Below are 26,368 nucleotides of genomic sequence, written 5' to 3'. Positions count from 1 at the left end.
CAGTATATCTAAAGGACTCCTACAGTAGTAAGCGTGGAGTGTCAAAACACTCACCAGACATCAAGCAAGTAACGGCATTGAAGAAAAAAAAAAAAACGATAATACACCCAAAGTGTTGTTAGATGCTTCTTCACATTGATCTCCCTCCATCAATGTATTCTTTATTATTACAAAGTAAAATGTCACTTTATTCTCTTAGCTCTGGAGAAAATTCACTTGCAAAGTGAACAGTCTATTTTTCTTTAGTAAATCAACCCCATTAACTAGATTTACATACATGATTTGATAGGTGTCCTTTTACACGAAGATTTATAGCAAGAGGATGCTTTAACATTTATTTCACACTTGTGAGATATTTCATTTATCTTGGACACTTGCAGGAAAATTAAATCACAGCTAAGGTACAAGAAAGCAAAACGGCACAGAAATCTTGAGTGAAGGGTCTTTAGGAAAGCTGGGCTACTAAAGCCTCAATTTTCAGGTCAGCTGTTCTGGACTGAACCTTTAATCAGCATCAAAGCATCCATAAGCTCCATGTTATCATTGGAGGCAGCAATGGAAAAGGCAAAGAAAAAGCCTCACATCTTATCTTATTATTTCTGATGTGACACTTTAAGAATCATGAAATATTCATATCCTTTGTGAGTGCACTCACTGGAAAAAACTGCCTAATGCTGCCAATGAAAAATATCTGGCCCATTTTTTTTTTTTTTTATTCATTGTGGTTTAAATGTACTGATGAATACTTGAGAGAATGGATAACAAATGCACACAACTGGCTCTAAGCATTAACGTGTTCGAGTAAAATAAAAAAAATAAATAACCAGAGAGAATATTCTATAAATTGTTATATTTAAAGATCTTGGTGCAACCATTCCAGCTGTTTGTTCCCAGGAATATAACCACTACTGGACCACGATTACATTACAGCTTAAAATGTCTTTGTACAATTAATTTAGGGCTCTTTCACATAGGCATTGATAATAGGTGGTTGAGTCACGTTTGTACTGCTTCCTGACCACCCATCAATGCCACTCAAAATTGTTAAATAGGGGATGGATGGAGGTGTTCACACTGCAATGCTAGCATTGCCTTGCGTCGGGCAGGCAAAAGTAACGCTGCCAGCAGAGTTTGGTAGGCGTTGATTCTTTGCAACCGACTCCATTCACTTCTATTGAAATGCACAAGCGCGCTGTAAGCCCCACAGGGCTTTTGAGGGGCAGTGCCTGATGCAACGTGAATGCCTATGCAACCCAACCAAAAATACCCATTAACACTAGGTGCAATCATGTGTGTTAAGGTTGCTGTAGAATTCAATGCCCGTGTGAAAGAGCCCTAACAGTGTGATCATGTTGATTTAATTTCTAATAAGCAGGCAGGTGACAATAAAAGCTACAAGCTACAAAAAAAAAAACAAACAACCTGAAGCTAAAGGCTATGGCCTCATTCATGTGGGTGTACTATAGCATACGTCCATGTGAGGGTTGTGTTTGCCTGCATGGAGATGCACAGATGTTTCATGCATCCTGACGCAGGCAGTCCCATTAATTTACATGGGGACATAGAGGCTACATGGGCACAGCCGATGTTCCCAATTTGACAGCTGTGCAAGTGTAGGTGCACGGCCCCTATTGGAGACAGTGGGGTTTATTTACTAAAGGCAAATCCACTGTGCACTGGAAGTGCACTTGGAAGTGCAGTTGCTGTAGATCTGAGGGGAAAATCTGAAATGAGGGGAAGCTCTGCTAATTTCTATCATCCAATCATGTGCAAGCAAAAATGCTTTTTTTTTTTTTCCTTGCATGTCCCCCTCAGATCTTCAGTGACTGCACTTGTAGTGGATTTGTCTTTAGAACCCAGTGTGTTTGGGGCCGTGCACTCTCACCCCCAGGGCCTACCAAATTTCGGAGCAGATTCAGAGGGTTCAAAGGAAATCAAACCAATCTGGGTTTTTCCTGCTGAGGATTGGTTAGAAATGCTTTCCATGCATAAGAGTACATGCTCAATAGCTTTCAAAGCAACAGTTATTAAACGTCATACCAGATGGTACCCAGTCAAGATACATACCATTTTTCCCAATGGTTTCTGAGTCCTGCTTTAGGAGCTGTTTCGATAGGGGCATGTTCCGCCATACCTTTTAGAGCTCTAAGGCCTTAAAACCTTTTTGGCAGCAGGCCACTATCAAAACCGCTCAAATCAGGGGGCTACAACTTACTTTACCAATGTGCCTTTTTTTGCAACCTTATCTGATATTCTACCCCCTTGACAAACATTAACCCACACCCTTTTTATTGCAGTGCTACAGGAAATAGCTTTGAATTGGTGCACCCTGGTCTCAGGGCCTACTATGGATGGAAGCCATAAAAATTGAGAACATTTAACATACCATTATGGATACCATGCCAATATTTGAATGAAGATGGGTAAACTGGTCCTCTTACTGAGTTGTCTTACAGTTCGAGTCGATTGATAACATGTATGAATGTCATTTTTCAGGGATCAGTAGAGGCCACCTTCACAGATAGTTCTGTAAGAAGATCTGGGCTGTGGATATACTTTAGAGAGGCTAAAGTGTGTGCACTATTACAGGATTTTTTTTCTGTAAAAGTTTATTTTTCATTTTCCCAATATGGGGGAGTTACTGTTCATTTGTATAAACAAAAGATAAATGCTGTGATATATATTCTTTATATACAGTCTGCTGTATTTTTGGATTCTGTATGTTTTATTTATTTATTTTTTCCAAAAAAGTTTTATTAGGTTTTAAAGAAGGATAATAAAATAACGGATACAAAAATAAATAGTGTGTGAATATATCAACGAAGCATACTACTACGCCATGACTTTGCCATAACAGTGCAAAGTCAAAAACATCATCACAAGGACAATCCAAGAGATGTCTATATAGCCGGATATGGGTTCTCTTCAGGCACCCCCAATGGGAACATTACGCACCCGGAGAAGGAAGCCGCATTCTACAGAATAATAAATCTTGTAACTGTAAGCCTATAGGCTAAGATAAAGGCACTACAAAAACATAAAATATAATGGAGGATATAGGAACGGGGCGAGAGATGGGACCGGACCGAAACGACCATGACTAAGTAGGGGAGGGGAATGTTTTAGGAGTTCTAATAAAAACTGCTGGTAAACTCAAAATGGTTTAAACAAAAAAATTAAATGACGCTAGTTAAGTAGCTGAAGTATTTGCATAAGCCACCTGTAACATGCTACGTAGAAGTAACACATTAGGGAAAGCAGGGCTTACACTAGGGAACCTATTAGGCTCTACATCAGTGCGGATGTGTAGGCTGTTAACATGCAAACAGGAAGAGAGAGCAGAATGAACAGAGGTATGACCCCAAGTACCACAAACCCTTTTCATTTTCCAATTTAAAGAAGATGGAGGTGTGTCTGAGTCCTGCTGCAGTGATCCCTGGTCTGGCAAAGCTGTCCGGATCATGAGCCTGGCTGTAGAGGATTACAAATCTTTCACTAGGTAACCATACCCCTATCCCTAGTTCAGCTGCATATTTAGCTGTTCTTCTGAAGTACAGCTTTAATGATGATTTTGTGGACCTAGTTCTAATATTCCTCCTTTACAGCCCATGCTCATTCATTTGTACTTGCAGAAGGAAATGAGTTTCATTTGGCCAAAGCATTTAAAAGCAGCATGTGCAAGAAAATGTGTCTTTGTGAGTTGTGTATAAAAGTGTTTACCCAAGAACAGATGGCTGAGGCATATTATTGGATTACATTGTAGATTCAAGTAAATGCTTTTGTGCTGCATATGAAAATTCAGAATCATCCATGGGCACAAACATGTAAAATGCATACATTTATAACAACATTATTTACATGTCCTGATTGCACTTTATGTAAAAAAAAGACGTGTGTGTTAAATTAGTGTGTTATAGTAGACATATCTTAAAGTTGGTGGAGGTGAGGTATTCAGGATCTGTGATGAACATGGAAGAGCTGCAAACTGTGGGTAAGCAACCATGTTGAGTGGTCATGTTTATTCACTTACAGTCATGTCCCACAGGGGTGGACTTACTTAAAACTGAGCCTCGGTTCACACGAGATGCAGTGCAAATTCACAGTAATTTTGCTGCCGATTCCGCACAGCATAAAAATCGCAACTTGTTCATGCAAACCAATTGCGGAGTGAATATTAACGATGCCCCAAAAATCAGCTTGCAAAACATAGTGCAATTTTCTGAATCCGATTGCATGGGTGTGAAAACTGAATTCTGGTGCGGACAAAAAAAATGGTCCTGCATGAGTTCGGTGTGGATACAGTGCGATTTGAGCCATACAAATCCTTGGCTAAAATCGCACCCCAGAGATACCACAAGTAATTCGCACTGGAATGTGCTGCTATTCCTGTGCGAATCACATGCAGTGTCCCGCACTGCATCAGTGTGAACCCGGGCTGAGAATGCAAAATCCGGAGCAGCTCTGCAAAGAAACCAGACAACGATCAGGTTTTTTTTTTTTTTTTTTGTCAAAGCTTAACTGAACAAGTTGAAACTAGAAGCCGATTGGCTACCACGCACAGTTGCACCAGATTTGCACTACCAAATTTTAGGAAATCAATCTCACAAAAAAAAATCTGTAGCACCAGAGCTTCTAATACCACATATTAGTTTCATAGTGACTTGTGGCTGGCTGCAAAGCTCTTACTGTAACTGGTTACAATACAATCACAAATCACAGGCTATTGAAGCTGGTGATTTGCTATCTAACTGAAAATCTACAAACGCTCTAACATGCCACTGTGTGCATTTTTTTCAGCAACATGAACCACTTGTGCAAACGTTTCTCTAAATAATGCAAAAAGCTGCTACAAAACTGCTTATGAGGATAAAAAAAGAATTGTCGCCTGCAGTCTCAGTTTTTATAACAACAATTTACATGCCTTCAGTGTTTTTTTTTTCTTTTAATAATATCAGGTAAAATTTTCTTCTATCAATATCTAGCAATGTTTTTAAAGGATAGGTTCACCTTTAGAAAATGTTACATCTGAATTTATAGTGTGAAATGTACAGCTGCAAATGACTGGTAAAAGTGCAGCACTCTTCTAGGTAGGTGCTAGAGAGAAAGTAGAGTTTTGAGCTCTATCTGCTTACCAGAAGGACTACAGGTAAATCTATATTGTTCTCTGCCTACCACAGAGAAGGATCGGTTAGTGAGGTCTGCTCATTGTGCTAGGGTGCAACTCGTTCTGTCTGCAAACACTGGTCCAATAGGGAGGCATATTGGACAGTGGGAGGGAACCTGATGAATGAGTGCACAGGCATTTGATACAGCCTTGGTGAATTGGCAGAGGAAAAGTGCATAGGTGCATGTTGGGATACTGTATAAAAGCCAGGAGCACATGTGCTCGGGGACTTTTGGCTGGATATCAAAGTCCCGGAGGGAAGGGGGTGGCTGCCTCCTTCTCTGTAGAGGGGTTGTGCGGCCTCAGGTAGTCGACCTGAGGGCCTAGAAAGTACCAGTGAGGAGCTGAACCCAGAGGTCCGGGGAAGCTGACTGAAAGGGGAGACTCTGGAGGATCTGATTCTGCAGTACAGTGAGTACAGATCTGTGTCAAGGGGCATGACCTTAGGGGGGCCACCCCTTCAACTAGAAGAGTTAGTGGATGGGTGTCAGTAAAGGGGATGCTAGTGAGTGTCCCAAAGATAATGTAGGATCACCAAGTCTATTGCTGGAGAGAAAAGAGCAAGGAGACTTAACCCCTTCCATTCAAGTGGCAATGTGGATTAAACAGCCCTGCTGTTTCCACAAGCAACCCATTGAGGCAAGTGAGATTTGTCCTTATCCATTGTGAATAGTTACAGTTGGAGTATTCCACTATTCCCTTCTCCCATCCAAGTTCCAAAACTAATAAAAAAAAAAAACCCTGGATCTTTTACTGTGTGATGAGCCATCAGGAATAAGGAGGGATGTATGCACTATTCCTTAAGTGACTGTATGCTGGTAATCAGAAGAGGCCCGAGAAGTCATCTTACAGCAAGCCCTACGGGGACAGTGCTACAAAGCACTGCTGCTTTTTTAAATAGGATTAGGGTTATAAGATTTAGTCAGACAAAATGCAATTACGGTTTAACAGAGTTTTTTTCAATTGAAATATACACATTCTTCAAATCCACTGTTAACCCATATTTACCTTATTTTGTTCAGAATATCTACTCCAGATTGCTCAAGTAAGACATTCTTTACAAAGTTGCGAGGAATTGAGATCTTCTCAGTGCTGGCTTGAATGAGATCCTCACGAATGTTTGCTTTCTTCATCACATTTGGACAGAGGTTCTCTGCTGCATCAACCATTGACTCCAGTAGATGCTAGAAATGGAAGAGAGACTATAAGTGCTTGTTATATCAGACTGCCCAACAGGGGAAACAAATACATTTTTAACTCTTAAGAGAAAATTAAGAAACCAGAGTTAGTTATCTAAAGTACATCAAAGGTGCCTTAAATTTTACCTAGTGTCATATTTTTTATGGTAAAGTGCAATGCTTATAGTTATTTACTGCCTTTCACAGAGACTACAGTGCACCCCTCCTTCCATAATGCCTTTAATCTGCTTTTCTCTCCAGAAGAATGGAGCAATTTTGGTTCAGGTAGCATCCAGGGTTCACATCTACTTTGTGGACTGAGACTCTGGTCCAGAGATGATCATGCCACTTTTGGTGTCATCACAACTAAAAGCATTGCGATTGCATGGGAGGTGGAACCCTCTAGGGACAGCAAACACAGCTCACCTTTTGTACCATCTCTTAAAAAGCATGGCACAGATAGAAGGGAAACCATGCTGTTGGTGTGATTCAATCACATTTTTATTCAAAGGCAATGTGCAATTGCTTATCCTAGGCTCCATCTTTGAAAGTATAAATTAGACCAGTATGATTTGACCTCAGTTTAGAAAACAATTTTATGATACTTTACATTTTTTTTGTAAAATAGCATGACTTCTAATTGCAGAGCATATGGCAGAACTTATACAGAAGTGATTTATCAAATATTTTTAGGTATAATTAATTCAAGAAGCTCTCATTACAAAGAAGTCATTTTATTCTGAACGCAGAATAATGTGGGCAGCTTGTGGGCAGTAGTTACTCCATAAATCACTTCTGCTTGCTAGATTCCATCACAGAACAGTTGCTAGATTCTAACAAGGTGCAGTAATAACAGCAAGGGAAGGAAATGACTAGAGGAATTCCACAAACAAGGTCTCATTTCTTTTTTACACTTTAGTTAAATTCTGCAGTGGTAAGCTAAGGTGTGCATTTAATAATTGCCATTTTACTCTAGCTGGGTGACCAATGTGTCCCTGTGCCTTTGAGGAATAGATTGTCTCCAGGCAATTTTTTTTTTTCCAGGCTGGCTGGTAGGTGTGCTGGGAAATTTTTGTCTGTTTGCGTTGTGCATTTAGTAATAGACCATCTCCATAAATAACTGCTAACTTGTCCACCTGTGCTTAAGGGCTCCATTAATCATTTGCAGACTGCCCACGATACATTTACTGTGACAGGACAGCTTCTTTGCAATAGATCACGCACCTAGTACGTGATCTGACACTTCCGGGTCTAGAGAACGTGCACCTTCAGCGACCCGCTTCTGCTGTGATCCTACTCAGCGGGAGCCTAGCAGCGCCCCCTTATGTTAACCCTTTTCCTGCCAGTGTCATTAGTACAGTGACAGTGCATATTTTTTTAACACTGATCACTGTATCAGTGTCACTGGTCCCTAAAAAGTGCAAAAGGGTCAGTTAAGTGTCCAATTTGTCTGCCGCAATATCGCAGCCATGCTATAAGTTGCTGATCACCGCCATTACTAAGAAAAAAAATATCCCATAGTTTGTAAACGCTATTGCTTTGGCAAAAACCAATCAACGTTTTTTGCTTTTTCCAAAATGGTCGGTCTTTTTTTGTTTATAGCGCAAAAAAAAAAAAAAACAAATAAAAAAAAAAACCGCAGAGGTTATCAAGTACGACTAAAAGAAAGCTCTATTTGTGGGGGAAAAAAAAAAGGACAAAAAATGTATTTGGGTACAGTGTCGCACGACCGCACAAACTTCAGTTAAACGACGCAGTGCCGTATAACAAAAAATGGCCTGGTCAGGAAGGGGGTAAAACCCCCTGGAGGTCAACCTATATAATATGTGCCTGAGACCTTTTGCACGTTACTCCTTGTCATTTTTAACAAAAAAAAAAACAAAAAAAAATTTTGCAAGCATTTTATTGGGGTTGCACCAATACAGATATCCATGCCGATACTAAGCATTTGCACAAGTACTTGTACAAATGCTCCGATACCTAAAATCAATGCAATTTAAGCCCATACAAAATAAATGGCCTCAAATTGCATGTGATTTGAACAGGAATGTGGTGTGATTCCTGTCTGAATCACATGCTGTTTTCCGCACTGCTTCTTGTCATAGTGACTTCAGCCTGGGTTCACACAGGAGCGTTGCAGGAAACCGGATGTGATTCAGTCAGGAATCGCACTGGATTCTTTGCAGTGCTATTTAAGCCGTTTCATTTTTGTATGGGCTCAAATCGCACTGCAAAGGTATTGGGTAACTGGTATCGGCGAGTGCTTGAGCACAAGTATCGGCACTCTTACTTGTACTCGCTCATAAAAAAAAAAAAAAGACAACAGGTGGCTGTTGTCTTTCTGCTGTCTTTTCTAACCAAGATATGGACTGGCAGATTGCAAAGCCTTTCTTCTGCACATAGAACCAGAAGTGTGTGCTTTTGTAATGATTCCGTGCAGAGGCTTCCAGCACAGGACAAGTTATATGTGTAAGAAGGGCAGGAGTTTAGTTTTTAGGTCAGGTGCGGTTTTATAGGTTACTTAAACCGCATATAGCCCAGTTTTCAGGTATGGATACCTTTCCCACACTCCAATCACAATCCAGAGCACTTGCTAACACCTGCCACTTCTTACTATGGCCGAGCATGTTACCTTAGCTCTTTCCCCTAACTCTGTAATTCATGGTACCTAAGCAGCCCATTGCAAGGCCCAAAGCACCATGGGGGTGGGGTAAGTTCCTTAGCCCTGTGTAAGCTCTGGCACAGACTGAAAATTTATTTTAAAGGGGTTTTACTTGGTGCTGTGGCAGGGGAGCACAGGACAGAGATGTATTAAAAGTAGAGAAGACCAGTTATAAATAAAACCTGTTAATTTTTCCTAAATGGGAGACAGAATTAGCAGTCAGAAGTTAAGTGTTGGGGGTTAAGAATGAAGGGTGCACACTTAGGCTTTAGGTTGTTAGGAGCATAGTGAAGATATAGCATCTTATTTTAAGGGTTTTGGTTCAGGTAGCAGGTAGGTTATGGGGGTTTACTGTCAAGGATACCTAGAGAACCTGATACATTTCAATTTATCAGTGTTGAAAGCTTTTTAAAGCAAAATAACTAGCACTGGATTCTAAAAAAAAACCAGAGAAGTCTACTAGTGTGTCATACCTAGTTGAGTAGCTACATAGACTACCTCGAAAAGTTTGTCAGTTCATTATCAAGACGCAAAGATATGTACTTATAACATCTTTCCCTGAAAGGCACACACTGAGATAGAATGAGCAAAGAGACAAATAAAAAGATTTTTCTTTGACATCTTATACTTTATGCTCATGATTGACAATGAAAATTACAAACTGTCATTCTCCAGCACTGACTAATAGGGAGCCATTTTTAATCACAAAACTGGCATCTTCTGCTGTTCACCCCTTCTGGAAAGCCCTTATGACACAGAATTGGTTATATTATAGAATATGCATGTGCAAAAAGTGTTATTTTTAGTGGCGGGATGGAGATTTTGAGGAAAAAAAAAAATAGGTGAACAGTAGATAACACTTGTATATTTCACTACATATCTCAGAACACTAAAATAATGATCTTACAACATAGGTTAGATATACGCGATAAATTATTAGACCAAAAAAAAAAAAAAAGGTGTAAGAATTCTAAAGCAGCTCCTGGTTTGCATTCATGTCATGTCTCCTGTAGGTAAAACAATGACAACATCTCACTTATTATATGTGTTAGTAGAAAAAAAAGAAAAACACAGGTCTGAGATTATTATTTTTTTTTGGGTATGAGATATTGAAATCTTCTATTTCCTTTGATATGAAGAGGAGTCTATTTGCATAGCTTTGAAGAGGGCTCCTCAGCAAGAATGCCTGGGACATTTGTAGGGGTCAGATTCTATGTGACATGAATGGGTAATTTTCCAAATAGTAGTATCCCTTGGTGATTAATGAGGTTAGGGGCGATGTATAGTCACATTAATAATTTCTCATGCAAGTCAGTTTTTCGATGTCAGAAATTATACATTAAACAAAGAAAATATTATGCATGTAATCATTCTCTACACACACACCAGCATCATCTTCTGAGACTGAGACTTCTGAGTATATTTCAACCTTCACAAATAACATTCACTAGGTTATTCTGAGGTTGTGTTTTAAGGTGTTCTTTAATTTAAAGCTGAACCTTGGGCTAAACAAATATTGCATAAATACAGGAGTCATGTGTATTCTTACTTGAATCTTTGTGTCTTTTGTATTTCTTCCAGCTATGTGCAGGAACCCACTATGGATTAACTGCTGCACTTTGCCTCTTTACATGAGCTAATATTTGGGTTGGCAAGGATATTTGGTGTACATAAAGTGGATTTATAGTTTTTATGACTTTTTAGGAATATATTTTAATAAAAGTTTTTTATGCCCAGAGTTGAACATTAAGCAATATAAGTGGAAACACAAGGTGGAAATGACTGTTTCCTACCATCTGTTCTTCTACCATTAGCCCTATTCACTGCCAAGGAGCCGTGGTGATCGGCTTCCCAGCAGGTGTTCTTGGGCATTTTTCTGAATCAGGAATACTCTGACATACTACTAGCAATAGATGGGATGTCATAAATTGACTTCTTCGACTTCTTCAATTTCTGAATAAGGTCTAATAAGGGTGAGACATTGCCCATCTCTTCTTTCAGAAAGCAGAAAACACCTTCAAGGTCATACATATATGAGCAATCAAAAAGGAGAAATTGTGATTTGTTTTCAGTTCTCAATGCATGGCACTTATGCAATTTGCTGAAGCTATATAAATAATAAACAAATAGATGGTAAAATATACGTTTAAAAACATTACACAGTATATGTCCTTAATATGCCCTAATTTTTAAAAGATTTTCAAATAAAGAGAATTTGTCAGCACACTTAGCTATGCATACTGTATGTACTGTATAGATTTACAAGCAAGAGCACCCAAGTCAGAGCAGGTTTTTGCTGCAGACAGTAAAACAAAGATGCTAAAATTGCTAAATCTCATGGATGTACTGGCCTGGATCCACATGTATTGATAGAACAGCAAATGTTCTCATTTTTGCCCTGAAAGAGCTTCATGTTTTTGTTAATTGTAAAATTCAGATGAGCATCATAATCTGTCATATATCTCATACCACGATTTACAAGAATTAATAGAAGGCAGACACAGATTAATGGAAGAAACTCTCCCTTTTATTGTACTTTTGGAGTTTTACATTTGCACAACTGAGCAATAGATTGGTTAAGAATATAGCAGATTTGTTATACTGCCAAATACAGATAAAGTGTATGCTCTGTGATATTTTGATTTATTTTGCTATTGTTTTGACAATCTAAATCTCTCCGATATGACTGAGCAATAGAACTTGCATTGGATGCTCTGTATATTGTGCCAGCAGACTTTGGGGTTGATTTACTAAAGGCAATTATACTGTGCACTAGAAGTACACTGCAAGTGCACTTCAAGTGCAGTTGCTCTAGATCTGAAGGGAAGCTCTGAAATGCAGGGAAGCTCTGCCGATTTCTATAATCTAATCATGTGCAAGCAAAAAAATTGGATATTTGACTTACCGTAAAATCCATTTCTCTGATGATCATTGACGGCACAGCTCCTAGTATTCATAACCATTGGGACGTCCCAAAGCAGTGTTAAACATGAGGGGTGGGAACAACCAAAAAATTTGCTAAGACTAAATATTAGCCAACCAGGCAACAGGGGCTCAACTAAACAACCGGAGCCCACCTGAAAAAACAATACACCCTCAAGGAAGATCAGGTCCTCTAAAACAGCAGCCTTGCAAATCTGCGTCACTGGCCAAAAGAAAGCATCTACAAATGCCAAAACATCCACTTTATAAAACTTTGTAAAAGTGTGCACCGACGACCAGGTGGCCGCCTTGCAAACCTGCGTCACTGACTCCTGATGACGGAAGGTCCAGGAGGTACTAAGCGCCCTAGTAGAGTGCGCCTCGACAGGGAAAGGAGGAACCTGACCCCTGATGTAATAGGCCTGAACCACTGTCTGTCTGATCCATCTGGAAATGGTCGCAGAGGAAGCAGACAACCCCTTTTCGAGGTCCATCTGTGAGCACAAAGAGAGAGTCTGACTTCCTGAAATACTCCGTAGCTTCCAGGTAACACCCTAATTGTCTGGACCACATCTAAGGCATGCAAGGCAATTTCCTTTGCATGTTTAGGCCTGGGACACAGGGAAGGCAACCCAATGTCTTCATTCAAATGAAAGTCAGAGACAACCTTTGGAAGGAACGATAGACAGGGACGAAGAACCACCTTATCCCTGTGAATCCCCAGGTAAGGTGAATGACAGGATAACACTGCCAGTTCCGACACTCTGCGCGCAGAAGTGATAGCTACTAAAAAGGACACCTTCTGGGACAATATAAGTAGGGGAATCTCCTGAATATTTTCAAAAGGAGGCTTCTGCAGAAGACAAAATTAGGATCCCAAGGCTGCAATGGAGCCTGCACTGGAGGAAGCAAATGTCAAGACACCCTGAAGAAACACATTATGGAGTGTGTGGTCAAAGGTCGTTGAAAGAAGACAGCCAAAGCCAGCAACTGACTCTTGATGATACTCAAGGCCAATTTCTGTTCAACCCCCATTGAAGGAAGATTAAGATCCGAGCCACCGAGAAGGAGTGAGGAGGAACCCCAAGAGACTACACAATGTATGTCTTCCAGGTACGATGGTAGATCTTCCTAGAAGTAAATTTCCTAGCTTTCAACAGGGTATGAATCACTGACTCAGATAAACCCCTTTCCTTCAGTACCTGGCGTTCAACAGCCAAGCCGTCAAAGCCAGTGCCTGTAAAGCGGGATAGAAGATCCTCCCTGAAAGGAAGCTTCCAAGGAACGTCAGCGACCAGCCACACCAGATCGGCGTACCAAGCCCGGTGAGGTCAGTCTGGAGCCGCTAAGATGACCAGAATCCCTTCTGTCTCCATCCTGCATAGAAGTCTGGGCAGAAGCTTGAGCGGAGGGAAGGTGTAAATCAGCCCATACTGACCCCACAGAGCCACCACCTGTGGCGTCCACCAGAGGATCCCTTGACCGAGCCACAAACCTCTGCACCTTTCTGTCGAGCCAAGATGCCTACAGATCCACCTCCGGGGTGCCCCACCGGAGACACAGCTGATAATACACCTCCGGGTGAAGGGACCTCTCCCCGTGGTTCAACGTCTGCTGACTGAGATAATCTGCCTGCCAATTTTCAACCCCGGGAATGTGTACGGCAGAGAGGGCTGAAACTAATCATTCTGCCCACCTTTGAATGCCAGCTACCTCCAGAGCCGCCAGGACAGTTCTTGTACCCCTTAATGAATGACATAAGCGATGGCCATGGCATTGTCTGATTGAATGCACACTGGAAAACCTTGCAGATGATCCGTCCAATGATCCAGACACAGTCTGATCGCTCAGTAGTCTGGATTCTTCCAGCGTCCAGATCCCCTGAGCAGATTGCTTGCCGAGGATGCCTCCCCAGCCTGACAGGCTGACATCCGTGGTGACCATTGTTGAATACAAGGAGAGGAAGGACTTTCCCAGCTGAAGCGCCGAAGATGGAAGCCACCATATCAAGGACTCCCTCGTCCCCCGACTCAGCCGGATCTGATTTTCCTGATTTTTGGGCAGTCTTGTTCCATTTGGTCAGAATCTCCCTTTTCTGGGACCTCATATGGAACTGTGCAAACCACACTGCCTCGAAGGTAGACACCATCAGGCCCAGCACCCGCATTCAAGTCGAGGGGTACGACCATCTGTTGGACAGCAGGAGGCGAATTGCAGTCTGCAATTTTTGGAGTTTGTTCAGAGGAAGGAGCACTCTGGCTAAGGCCGAGTTCAGAGTCAGACCCAGATAGTCCAGCTTCTTGGACGGAACCAGATCAGACTTCTGAAGGTTCAGAATCCAGCCGAACTCCCGCAGAGTTCGTATTGTAATCTCCAGGTTGTCCACCAGAGCAGAGGGAGACTCTGCTCGCAGAAGGAGATCGTCCAAGTAGCCCAGTACCGCGATTCCCCATTGGCGTAGCAGGGCTAGCAATGGGGCTAACACTTTGTGAAGACCCGAGGAGCAGAGACGAGACCAAAGGGTAACGCCAAAAACTGATAATGCTCCTCTCCCACAGCAAAGCGGAGAAAATGCTGGTGACTGGCACATATTGGAATGTGAAGGTAGGCATTCTTGATATCGATAGATGCGAGGAAATCCCCCTGACGCAGGGATGCCACCACCGTTCGAATTAACTCCATTCTGAACTTCTGTACCCGCACAAAGCAGATTAGCGCCTTGAGGTCCAGGATTGGACGCAGTTTGCATTCCTTCCTTCCTGGGGACTGAACAGGTTTGAGTAAAAACCCTGAAAACCTTCCCAAGTCAGAACAGGGACAATCACCCCTTGAAGGAGCAGGTCTTGTACCGCCCCAAACAGGCCCTGTAAGCGGTCTGGGGACAGGCACAAATTGGAAGGAAAGATCCTTGTCAGGGGACAAGAGCGAAACTCGATTTTGTAGCTGGACCAAATGACTTAGTGGACCCACTTGTCTTGAACTAAGGAAGTCCATGGGTCCGGAAACCAGCGAAGACGTCCCAACACCCCCGATACAGGTGAGGGCGCACCTTCATGCAGAAGGAGCCTTGTCTGTGGGTCTAGTGACACCCAATCTTGGCTTGCCAAACCAAGTTCGTTTGGATCCTCCTGAAGAGGCCCTGAAAAGCTTTGAGCCCTCATCAGTCGACTACGAGGGATGAAAAAACTTCTTATGAGCTGGGAAGGAGGACCCACATCTACAACGAGCTTCCTTGCCCCTAGTAGCCTGTGGAAGAAAAGTACTCTTCCGTGAGACCTTTAATGATGTCATCCAGGGTAGTTCCAAACAGGAGATCTCCTTAAAGGAAGATCAGTCAAAGCCTTTTTTGAAGTCTGATCCGCAGACCAGCATTTGAGCCAAAAGACACGCCGAAGGACCACCGCCAAAACAGAGAGGCGAGCCATCAGGGGAGCGGCATCCAAAGAGGCATCACAGATTAACTGCAGCCAGCTCGGAAAAGGCAGGGGGAGCTGTTCCCCCTCCAGGTCACGGTGTAAGAGCTTAGCCCACTCAGTCAGGAGTTTGCAACACTAGGGCAATGGTGAATACTGACCTCATTGCCGAACCACCCAGAGTGTACATATGGCAGGCCACAGCTTCTGCCTTCTGGTCAGCCTGATCCCTAAGAGCCAGAGACTCTTCATCCAGAATTATGGTTGCCTTGTTCAATCTGGAAACAGGAGGGTCCACCACCGGCGGCACAGTCCACTTCATAAGAAGGGACTCCTCATAGGGGTAACGCCTAGTAAAACTCTTCGGGACCCCACGGGATGCTTTGGTCACCCCCACTCTTTAGCGACAATTCTGTCAAAATAGGCTGGAAACAAAAAACCTTTGCCGATCAGGAATTGTGAGTGCCAAAGGGTACCTGTGCCTCTGTCGCAGCTTCAGCTGTGTCCTCCATCTTCAGGGTCTCACAATCAGTGCATACACCAGCGCCTTTTCGTGCGCGGTCACAGACTTGGATTCCAGGTGAGTGGTTGCAGACCCAGCAGGGTGACCCGCATCCGTGGCAGCCGAATCAGATTCAGGATGAGGCAGGGGAAGGCGGGGGGCACTTTTTGCTAGCCCATCGCCCGCAAGCCACCTCCACCCGGGACACAAGGGACTCCAGGACCGCCGTCAGTGCCTGGATGGATGGTTGGGACCCGGCGGGCCTCGCAGCCTCAAGGAGGGGATTAGGTGGGGAAATGTGCTTCAAGACTCCATGAGTCATCATGGTGACCCCACAAAAAAGTGTAAAACGCTGCTAAGGGACAACCCCCACCGCGTTGGCAGCACCACCTGGTCACCAGGCACAAAGCACCAATCAATCCTCAGCAGACAGGGAGCGGACCCCACCAGACTCAACACCCACAGAGACAAGCACCTGAAGCCACCAGGATAATCTGCACTGAACACACAGGCTACAACAAAATTACGGCACCACGAGGCATACAGGGACCCAGGATTGGGAGACCAGGCCTCAAGGACAGATGCAGGGAGGCCCGGGGGCCCTGGCAGGAGCCCCCATCAGGTACCCGGTCGTATGCGACTTTGTGAGGCATTTAACTCGCAGACCAGCCCCCGTCCAGTGGGGCTATGTCGCGGCCGACCTAGTGTGGAACTGAGGTCTGCATGCGCTTGCTAGCCAGACTGGGGTTACCACTGGATCTAGTTATCCAGCCCATTGCCCAGTCTGGCAGTTAATTGTAGACCTCACAGGAAAAATCCAGGAGGAAAAAAATTCCTATCTAAAATCCCAGCAAGGAACTAGGTCCTTACTCTTGACTAGACAAAAAAAAAAAAAAAAAACGAGTGGCTATAGCAGAGAGGGAGTATACCCCTTGGGACTGCTCCTGTAGAGGGCAGTATAACCCAAAGGTTATGAATACCAGGAGCTGTGTCCGTCAATGAATGAAAGAGAAATGCAGTTTTTAATTTTCCTTGCACGTTCCCCTCAGATCTACAGTAACTGCACTTGAAGTGCACTTGTGGGTGTAGTAAAACAAACCCCAATGTGTTTATTGTGTTACTACATGCTCTGTGCACACCAAAACCTTATAAAAATGATCCAATTAAAAAAAAATGCTGGATCTCCATTGCTGATGTTCTGGCTTTATTAGCATGATGTAAAAAAGTAAGTGCCGGTTCACATTTCTGCGATGCGGGAACGCTGTGAATATACAGCGTGTTCCCGCATCGCATCCGCACCCCTGCCAGTTCACACTGTCACATGCGATACGCTGGGGGTGTCAATTAAAAGTTAACGACACCCCCAGATTAGATTGCATATCGCAGTGCGGTCTGAAAGTTCGCACAGAATCGGATCGCACTGGTGTGAACCACCATGCGATCCGATTCTGCTGCGGACCAAAAAAAAGGGTCCTGTGCGAGTTAGGTGCGATTGCCGTGCGAATTCAGCCATACAAACTGTATGGCTGAATTTGCGCCGCACAGAGATCGCATGTAATTTTAGGAGCAGTGCGCTCCGAATTACATGAGATCTCTGTGATCGCAGAAATGTGAACCGGCACTAAAAGTGCTTTTACTTTAAAGGGAATTTAAAGACAGGTTGAGAGAAATATGGTTTTTGATGCATGTTTAAAGTGGTTGCAAAGTCTCTTTTTGCAGAGTGGCCTGGATCCTCCTCTTCTCGGGTCCCACTTTGGTGCTCCTAGACCCTCCCTCCTGTTGAGTGCCCCCACAGCAAGCAGTGCTTGCTGTGTCCATTAAGACATGGAGCCTTGACCCGGCCCCGCCCCTCTCTTCTGATTAGCTGACTGATCCATTGACCGCAGTGGGAGCCAATTGCGCCACGCTGCTGTCTCAGCCAAATAGGGGGGAAGTCCCGGGCAGCTGAGAAACTCCTGCAACATCGCTGGATAAAGATGGGCTCAGGTAAGTATTAGGGGGGGGAGGCTTTTTTATCATAATGTATAGAATGCATTAAGATCAAGAAACGTTCTGCCTTTACAATCCCTTTAGGCTTTAAAAACACTGTTTTTACTCCTTTTGAAAGAAGCGCCCTTATGGGCCCATTACAAAGAGGGTTAAAATTAGACACTTACAAAATAGTAAATACATTTCTATTCCTTGCAAAATACAGGAAAGCATTCCTCCATGGGTAAGTAGGAGGTCATTCTGCAAGAATAGTCTATGGAGGTGTGGCAAATCATTTGGTCCTAGGCAGCAAAAAGTTTGATTAGTACTTTCTATAAAGAAAACCTTAATAAGATACTTATCTGGTATGAAACCCCAGAATTTCCCCACTCCATCCACCCAACAGCCAGGGATCACTACTGGAGATGTAAAAAAGGCAGAGGCTTTCTTTTTCATATATTTTGACAGTGGCCATTTATTAAGCCTTTTTTTTTTTTAATTGGTTCATGCCCTCATTTCACCACATTTTCGATTCAAGAAGTCCCTTTCTTCCTTAATTTTTCATTTTGGGCTTACCTCCAGCAGCCTTTCCAAAAAATGCTAGACTATTAACACACAGAGCCTTACTGCAGCTAAATGCCTGGAACCGGAAAAAAACACAACCCCCATCCCTTCTAGCGGTACATGTTGAACTGATGGAGAACCAAACAGCATGCTTACATGACACTCTTGAACAACATAATAAATTTGGCAGTTATGGAATTACAAAGAGGGCTTGCCTTAGGGTAAATCTTCATGCATAGCGCTACCTTACTGAGAGACTAGTGCTGAGCTTCACTTATCTCCCTTTATTTCCTTCCCTTTCTACCGGCTTTATTTACTTTGGATTGTGTTATTTGTATTTCATATTGTGGTAAAGGCTCAGTACAGGCTTTGTACATGGTTATATGTGACATATTTGTATTGGGCCTCAGAAGATTTAGATTAGCTTATGTTTTTTCTTATCCAGAATGACTCTCGCCTGCGGATGCTACATGGCTATGCTATATGAAGTGTGTGCCATTGCTAGGAGAGTAATCCTACAATGATGTACATCTAAACATAATTACTACCAAGTTACCAAAACCTATTTTTTTTCTATGGTATCTGAAATACTGACTAGTGTCTCATCACTGGTATAAGTGGGAGGAATACTACCCCATCATTGTTATCAGTGGAAGCACTAGTGTCCCATCATTGGTATTGGTAGAATGAACAATGCCTTGTCATTGGTATCAGTGGGAGTAAAAAAAGTACATAGTGCCTGAAGGCAGTAGGAGCATAGGGCCCCATTATTGGGATCACTGGGAGGAATAGTGCTCCATCGTTGGTATCACTTGGTGGAATAGTGCCCCCCTTCTCCCATGTTTGGTGTCAGTGGGGGAATAGTGCCCAATCAGTATCAGTGGGATGAATAGTTCTTCAACATTATCAGTAGGAGGAATAGTGTCCTATAATTGGTATCATCACTGGGAGGAATAGTGTCCCATCACTGGCTTCACTGGGAGGAATAGTGTCCCATCATTGGTATCACTGGGAGGAATAGTGTCCCATCATTGGTATCACTGGGAGAAATAGTGTCCCATCATTGGTATCACTGGGAGAAATAGTGTCCCATCATTTGTATCAGTGGGGGGAACAGTGTCCAGGCATTGGTATCAGTACAATGAATAGCACCCCATAATCTGTATCACTTGGAACACAAAAAAATTACATAGTGCCTGTGGGCAGTAGGAGGATTAATAGTGCCTCATCATTGGTATCACTGGGAGGAATAGTGCCCCATCATTGATATCAGTGTGAACAATAGTGCCCCATCTTTAATATCAGTGGCATGAATATTGCCTCATTATTGGTATCGGAGGAATAGTGCCCCGTCATTGGTGTCAGTGATAGAAATTTTGCCCCAATATTGGTGTCAGTGGGAGGAATAGTGCCCCAAGTGTCAGATAAAGGCTAACAAAGGGCCACAGTTTGTAGATCACTGTACTAAGCCAAAAAGAGTCAATTTCTAATGTCTACATTTATTACAAATATGTAATAAGTACATGTAAAAATGTGAAAGTCACCTAAAAATTATTTTTAGGTAAAATTCTGGAATAAAAACAAACTATGTGAAAATATGCAATACTTCCCTTTTGATATAAATGGTTTATACAATATAAGAGATAAGTACATGGTCATTTTTCAGTTATTAACTTTTGTTAAAAGTAGAATGTTATGTTATAAGCAATTGAAACCATTGTTTTTCACCATATGATGTTTACTGTTCCACATTTTAATTTGGTAATAATTAAAAAAAAAATAAAACATTAAGACTCCATCCACACTAGCGCGACTTGTCAGGTGACTTGGTCGCCTGACAAGTCGCGGTCGGTCGCCCGCCATTGAATAGTAAAGGACCCGTTCTAATAGGAGCGACACGAGTCGCTCCGACTTAGAAAAAGGGTCCTGTACTACTTTGGGGCGACCTGGAGGCGACTTGCACCGCGGCTTCACAGGTCGCCCCACCAAGTCATGTCACCGCAGTCTAAACAGGGTGTTAAATGAAAAAACCAGCTGCACAGTTGGACATATGTAAACAAAATTTAGCAGCCTTTTTAGACACAATAATTAATGTATACTTTACACCTTTAAATGTTTCATGCTTGAGAGCCTGAGCAAGTAGGTCCTGAGTAGGCCATTCTTTTAACTTATGCTCTGAGCGAGTTGGACTCACTGTGAGTCAAACCTTTTTAACATTCAGAGGATGGCACTGCCACTGCAGAACTGGGCATTAACATAACCCAGCGTGTGTAAAATATGCTGATTGCATCAGTGAAAGTCCATTTGCCAGAAATATGAACACACATATATATATATATATATATATATATATATATATATATATAAAAAAAAAAAAAAAAAAAACACACCACCCTCTTCTAACATATTAACCTACAAAACCTAGAACCTACAGAGAAGATGGGGAGCTCACAGAGGGAGTTACATGGAGGCAGAAAGAAACCATTTCACGAAAAATAAATTACAGGGCCTCTAAGAATGGATGTGTAGTATTTGGATTAGTATTGGAGAATAAGTATATAGTTTAATGGATCAAAAACAAGGTTGATCTTGTTGTAATTAAACTAAAATGCAGAATAGTCTGAATATATCCATCCCTCTCGTTTTAAGTTATGTTTTCATGCTGTACATATGAAGATTTCCTAGAAAATGAAGAACATATTTAGAGACCTTCCTTTTGGAACAGTAACATTTGTTTTCTTAAAGGCTGGACAAATTAAATTTGCAGTATTTTAACGTATCAACTAATTTGCATTAACATTGTTTGATTTAATTGTAATGCAAATTTCTTCATGTGGGAAAGAAGGCAGCTCCAGTGAGCCCACTGAGCAGAGATATAATTAATGTTCACTTAACTGAGACATGTTTTGTGACATTTCAAACATAAATGCTGATTAACCTTAGGTCATTGTAAAGCATCCTAGTATTTATAATAACCTAAATGAGTTTTTACATTTGTTGACATCCTACCAGTCTATATTTTGTATGCAAGTATGTATAGACACCACTAGGGTTTCACCGATACAGTTTTTCTTTATCGGCGAGTACACGTACCGATACTTTTGGTCAATTACTCGCTAATACCGAGTATCAATACTTTGCAGAGCGATTTGCATCAAGACAAAAAAAAAAATGGCGCGAATTGCACTGCAAAGAATCACATGCAGTTTGAACAGGAATTTCGGTGCGATTCCTGTCTGAATCGCATGCGATTTCCTCCACTGCTCGTGTGTGTGCGTGTGTGTGTGTAAAAAAGGGAAAAGCGCCATCTAGTGGGCAGTTTATTAAAAATGTTAAAACTCACAGTACAGCCATGGCCAAAAGTTTTGAGAATGGCACAAATATTAATTTTTATAAAAGTCCGCTGTCTCAGTTTTTATGATGGCAATTTTCATATACTCCAGAATGTTAAGAAGAGTGATCAGATGAGTTGCAATTAATCGCAAAGTCCCTCTTTGCCATGAAAATAATCCTAATCCCCATAAAAAAAATAAATGTTTACTGGATTTGTACAGAAGGCTTCAGGGTGCCCAAGAAAGTCCAGCAAGTGCCAGGACCATCTACTACAGTTGATTCAGCTGCAGGATCAGGGCACCATCAGTGCAGAGTGTGCACAGGAATGGCAGCAGGCAGGTGTGAGTGCATCTGCACGCACAGTGAGGTGAAGACTTTTGGAGGACAGCCTGGTGTCTCTCCAGGAAAAACATCAGGGACAAACTGATATTCTGCAAAAGTTACAGGGACTGAACTGCTGAGGACTGGGATAAACTAATTTTCTCAGATGAAACGCCTTTCCGATTGTTTGGGGCATCCGGAAAAACCTTGTCCGGATAAGAAAAGGTGAGCGCTACCATCAGTCCTGTGTCATGCCAACAGTAAAGCATTCTGAGACAATTCATGTGTGGGGTTGCTTCTCAGCTAAGGGAGTGGTCTCACTCACACTCTTGCCTAAGAACACAGCCACGAATAAAGAATGGTACAAAAACATCCCCCGAGAGAAACTTCTCCCAACCATCAAAGAACAATTTGGTGATGAACAGTGCCTTTTCCAGCATGATGGAGCACCTTGCCATAAGGCAAAAGTGATAACCAAGTGGCTTGGGGAAAAAAAAACATTAAAATTTTGGGTCCATGGCCAGGACACTCCCCAGACCTAAGTTCCACTGAGAACTTGTGGACAATTTGTAGGAGGGGGGTGAAGAAAACCCCCCCCCCCCACAAATTCTGACAAACTCCAAGCATTGATTATGCAAGCATGGGCTGCCATCAGTCAGGGATTGGCCCAGAAGTTGGTGGACAGCATGCCAGGGTGAATTGCAGAGATCTTGAAAAAGAAGGGTCATTACTGCAAATATTGACTCTTTTCATAAACTTAATGTAATGGTCAATAAAAGCTTTTGACACATATGCAATGCTTGTAATTATACTTCAGTATTCCATAGTAACATCTGACAAAAAGATCCAAAGACACACTGAAGCAGCAGACTTTGTGAAAATGAATATTTGTGTCATTCTCAAATCTTTTGGCCAAGGCTGTACATATCTGGTCAAATGCAAAATCTTCACGGTCCAAATCACGGCCTCTGGAGGGGCTCACTGGCCTGGAGAAAAGTTCCAGGACCCAGTGGGTATAGGGTGGAAGTGACGTCAGCTTAGGGAAAGACCGCCTCTACATCTCCAGCCCTGTAAGCACCTCCAGTGGATTGCACTGCATTCCTTTTCAAATAGCATGCGATTCTTTGCAGTGCATTTTGCGCCAATTCATTTTGTATTGACACAAATTGCACCACAAAGTATTGGTTTCAGTATTGGGAGCATTTGCACAAGTACCGATACTCACGCAAATGCTTGGTATCGGTACTAATACTGATACCGGTATTGGTGCATCCCTACACACTACACATTGTCACATTTCAGGCTAGTCTTATTAATCTGGAAGTAAGCATGACAGCAGCCATTGGACAGAAAATGGAAGGTAGGAAATGTGGAGTCCCTACAGCAACCAGTTAGATCATAGTGGTAATTTTGAAATAACATTTATAAAAATGAATTATAGTATTTGGCTGGTTTCCTATTGGAAGGATGTGTGCTTTTTCAGAAATGTACTTTTTACCCCAATTATTCCATTACCAGTGCATAGGTTTTTAAATCTGTTCCAAGCCGCTCCCCCATCTCCCTGACAACTGATGACACTGGCTCTTTCTAGCTCTATCCATATAAGAGGGAGATTTCTTTGGTCTCTAGGCAATGCCTGACGAAGGGGCATGCATGCCCTGAACGCTAGCACCACCCCGCGCTTCCGCCGGATGTGATGAGGGAGAAGCTGTGACGCCGACAGGACACCAGAAAGTGTCAGAAGCCACCGACACAGCCAGGACCCAGGGCTGTCTACACCTCTCCTGCCTCCCCTGCCGCGGATCGGATGACTTGCTGTAAAGCCTGCTTTCCTATTACTCATGTGAGTGCATTACCTTTTATGCCAATAAAGGATTGTTTTAATACTACACTCAGGTGGCGCTGCTCTGTTCTCTCTTCTTTATAGGTTTTTAAATTACCTACTGTGCCCAATATGAAACAAAACATCCACATTGCACTGCAAATGTTCATTATACCCAACTGTCAGGGCAACTCAGGTGTACATGGAAGCTGCACAGTTTAAACAATTCAAGGCAAAGGACAGGTTCCAGCATTAAAAAGAGTAGATCCCCTTGAACTGATATCAGTAATTGTATTTAACAAACTAATAGAGAGAGTGAGGCGTACTTTTTAAAACTACATTTATACAAAATGTATAAAACAATTAACTGAAATACCCATATATGTAAAACACACAATCAACATACACATAATGGTTATAGGACTGACAACTGTACATGAGGATCAGGAGCAGTTTTGCCAACTGTCAGTATTTTTACTGGCAGCAAGTAAAAAACAACAGGCACCTTTCTCATGCCAGTAAATGCCAGTGACAGGAAAAGGTTGTCAGTAAGAAATAAGATTGTGACGCACGGCCCGGAATGGTACATGCGCAATTTCGGTCCGGAGCCAGCAGAGACCATCCGAGTGCCTGCTACCGTGTATGCAGACGGCGCCGGCAGAGGGCAGGTCTTGCGGAGGCGGTGCCTGAGTGTGTCATGTGCTGTCATGATGCAAGGGATTCGAGCGGAGCCGCCAGAGCCTCGTGTGCGGGTCTGCGGGAAGGGAGCAAGGCAAGCCAGGAGCAGGACTGTCAGTGCTGTTTGAACTGAAGGGACCACCTGGCGTGGAGAGAGAGACTGTCACTGTAACTCAGAAGGAGGAGGCGTGTTGTCAGTGTCACTGTGTGAGTCAATTTCATGTGTGTGTGTGTGCTTGTCCATTCTAATTTCTTGCTCTTCTAAGTCCTGTCCCTGAGCTACTTACTATATTGAAATTAAAATAAGAAAAATATTTTTTTTGCCTTGATATCTACCTTAAAGCACATTGTTAATTACATATTGTACTTGTTTGCAGCCTAAATATTGAAATTTGAACTTAAAATTTTAAGTTTAAGTTTTAAGTTAACTTTTAGAAATGCCAGTAAAAACTTGGCTGTACCAGGGTCCAATGGTAAACATGGTTTTTAAAATTTTAGAGAGAGCTTAGAATGAGCAGCCTCATCTGCTGGTGAGCACAAGCTACCAATAGGGCAGGGCCCTATCTTGTCAAAGCTACAGAGAGACGAAAAACATCCTCTGACATAAGTTGTACCTGTATATCTGCAGCAATCTCTGACAGCTGATTGGAGGGAAGAGACACACCCCCCTCGACACAGCGCACAGGAACAGAGCCGAGGTTGTCAATCAGCTGGACATCCCTCCCTGTCACCATTTTTCTCTTGGTGCCAGAAAAACTTGTTATAAGTGATTCATGCAGATATAAGAGGAATGAAGCAGCAGACAAAAGTGACACTAAAGCCCCGTACACACGTACCGAAAGTCGGCCCAACGATCGGCCGTCTTTTGTCCAGGGCTGTCGTGTCGGTTGAAAACTGCAAAAGACTGCACACAAATTTTGTCGGCCAACAACAGCCGACTGCAGAAGTGATGTCATGTGATGGTTAACTTTCCTTGTCTTTTTTCTTTTCTGAGCATGCCCAGTCTTGCTAATCTGCTGTCTGTCGGCCGAAATCTGTACTGACTGGCGAACAATCGGCTGTTTTGGTGTTGGCCAACAAAAATTTTAATGCCTGCACAACAGATTCTGTTCGGCCGAAAATGCGCTGTCGGCAGCATCATACTAACAAGCCTACAATCGGCCGATCGGTCGCCGGCCGAATATTTACGGCCGACAATCGGTACGTGTGTACGGGGCTTTAGTGCAAGTACACACAATAGAGGGCTATGCTTTGCTCATATTTCATGTCTGAGGTTTACAACCACTTCAAGATGGAAAAACATAATTGGAAATTACATTTCTATGTTAAATACAACATTTTAAATGACTGAGTTTATGTTAAGGAATGTAGCATACCAAAGCCAATAAAAAGTGAAAAAAAAAATCCTTGATAAGATGAATGCTTAATTATCACGGCTGCTATAGTTGATATCATGTCCTTATTTATTTAGCTCTACTCAGCATTATATTTCCTTTCTTGCCATTCCAAAATCAACCTGTCTAGACACTGCACACTACCATTTTAAATAATTAATAGATAGATACTGGACCTTTTAAGCATCACAAACACTCAAATTCTGACTCTACTGCAAGGAAACACTCTAGGCCTTATTCACTCATATTTTATATTTGGTCTAAGAATTGGCATGATATTGTGTAACAGTAATACCTGGTCATTGTCTGTCTCCATTAAGAAGCCACAAGATACCTACAACATATTTAAAAGCATAGCTGCTCATTTTAATTCTATTTCCTCCTATATCACACCATTTAATACAAGCGGAACAGATAATTAGTGCAAGAAAGAGCCCTTTCCCCTAA

The 26,368-nt window shown here is 42.4% G+C and overlaps 1 protein-coding gene across 2 annotated transcripts in view; it reads right to left on the bottom strand.

Moving 5' to 3' along the window:
* Positions 1 to 26,368, bottom strand: part of CARMIL1 (capping protein regulator and myosin 1 linker 1) — a 477,665-nt gene that overhangs the window by 115,911 nt on the left and 335,386 nt on the right. For both annotated transcript variants that reach the window (XM_082259259.1, XM_082259260.1), the window contains exon 27: positions 6,173 to 6,348. In XM_082259259.1, coding sequence (XP_082115385.1) covers positions 6,173 to 6,348 — 176 coding nt within the window. The remainder of the gene's footprint in view (positions 1 to 6,172; positions 6,349 to 26,368) is intronic.

The sequence above is a fragment of the Pelophylax lessonae genome, assembly GCF_965119305.1.
Source record: "Pelophylax lessonae genome assembly, chromosome: 5".
NCBI lineage: Eukaryota > Metazoa > Chordata > Amphibia > Anura > Ranidae > Pelophylax > Pelophylax lessonae.
The sequence above is the reverse complement of the archived record's forward strand: the minus strand, read 5'-3'. Positions and strand labels throughout refer to the sequence as shown.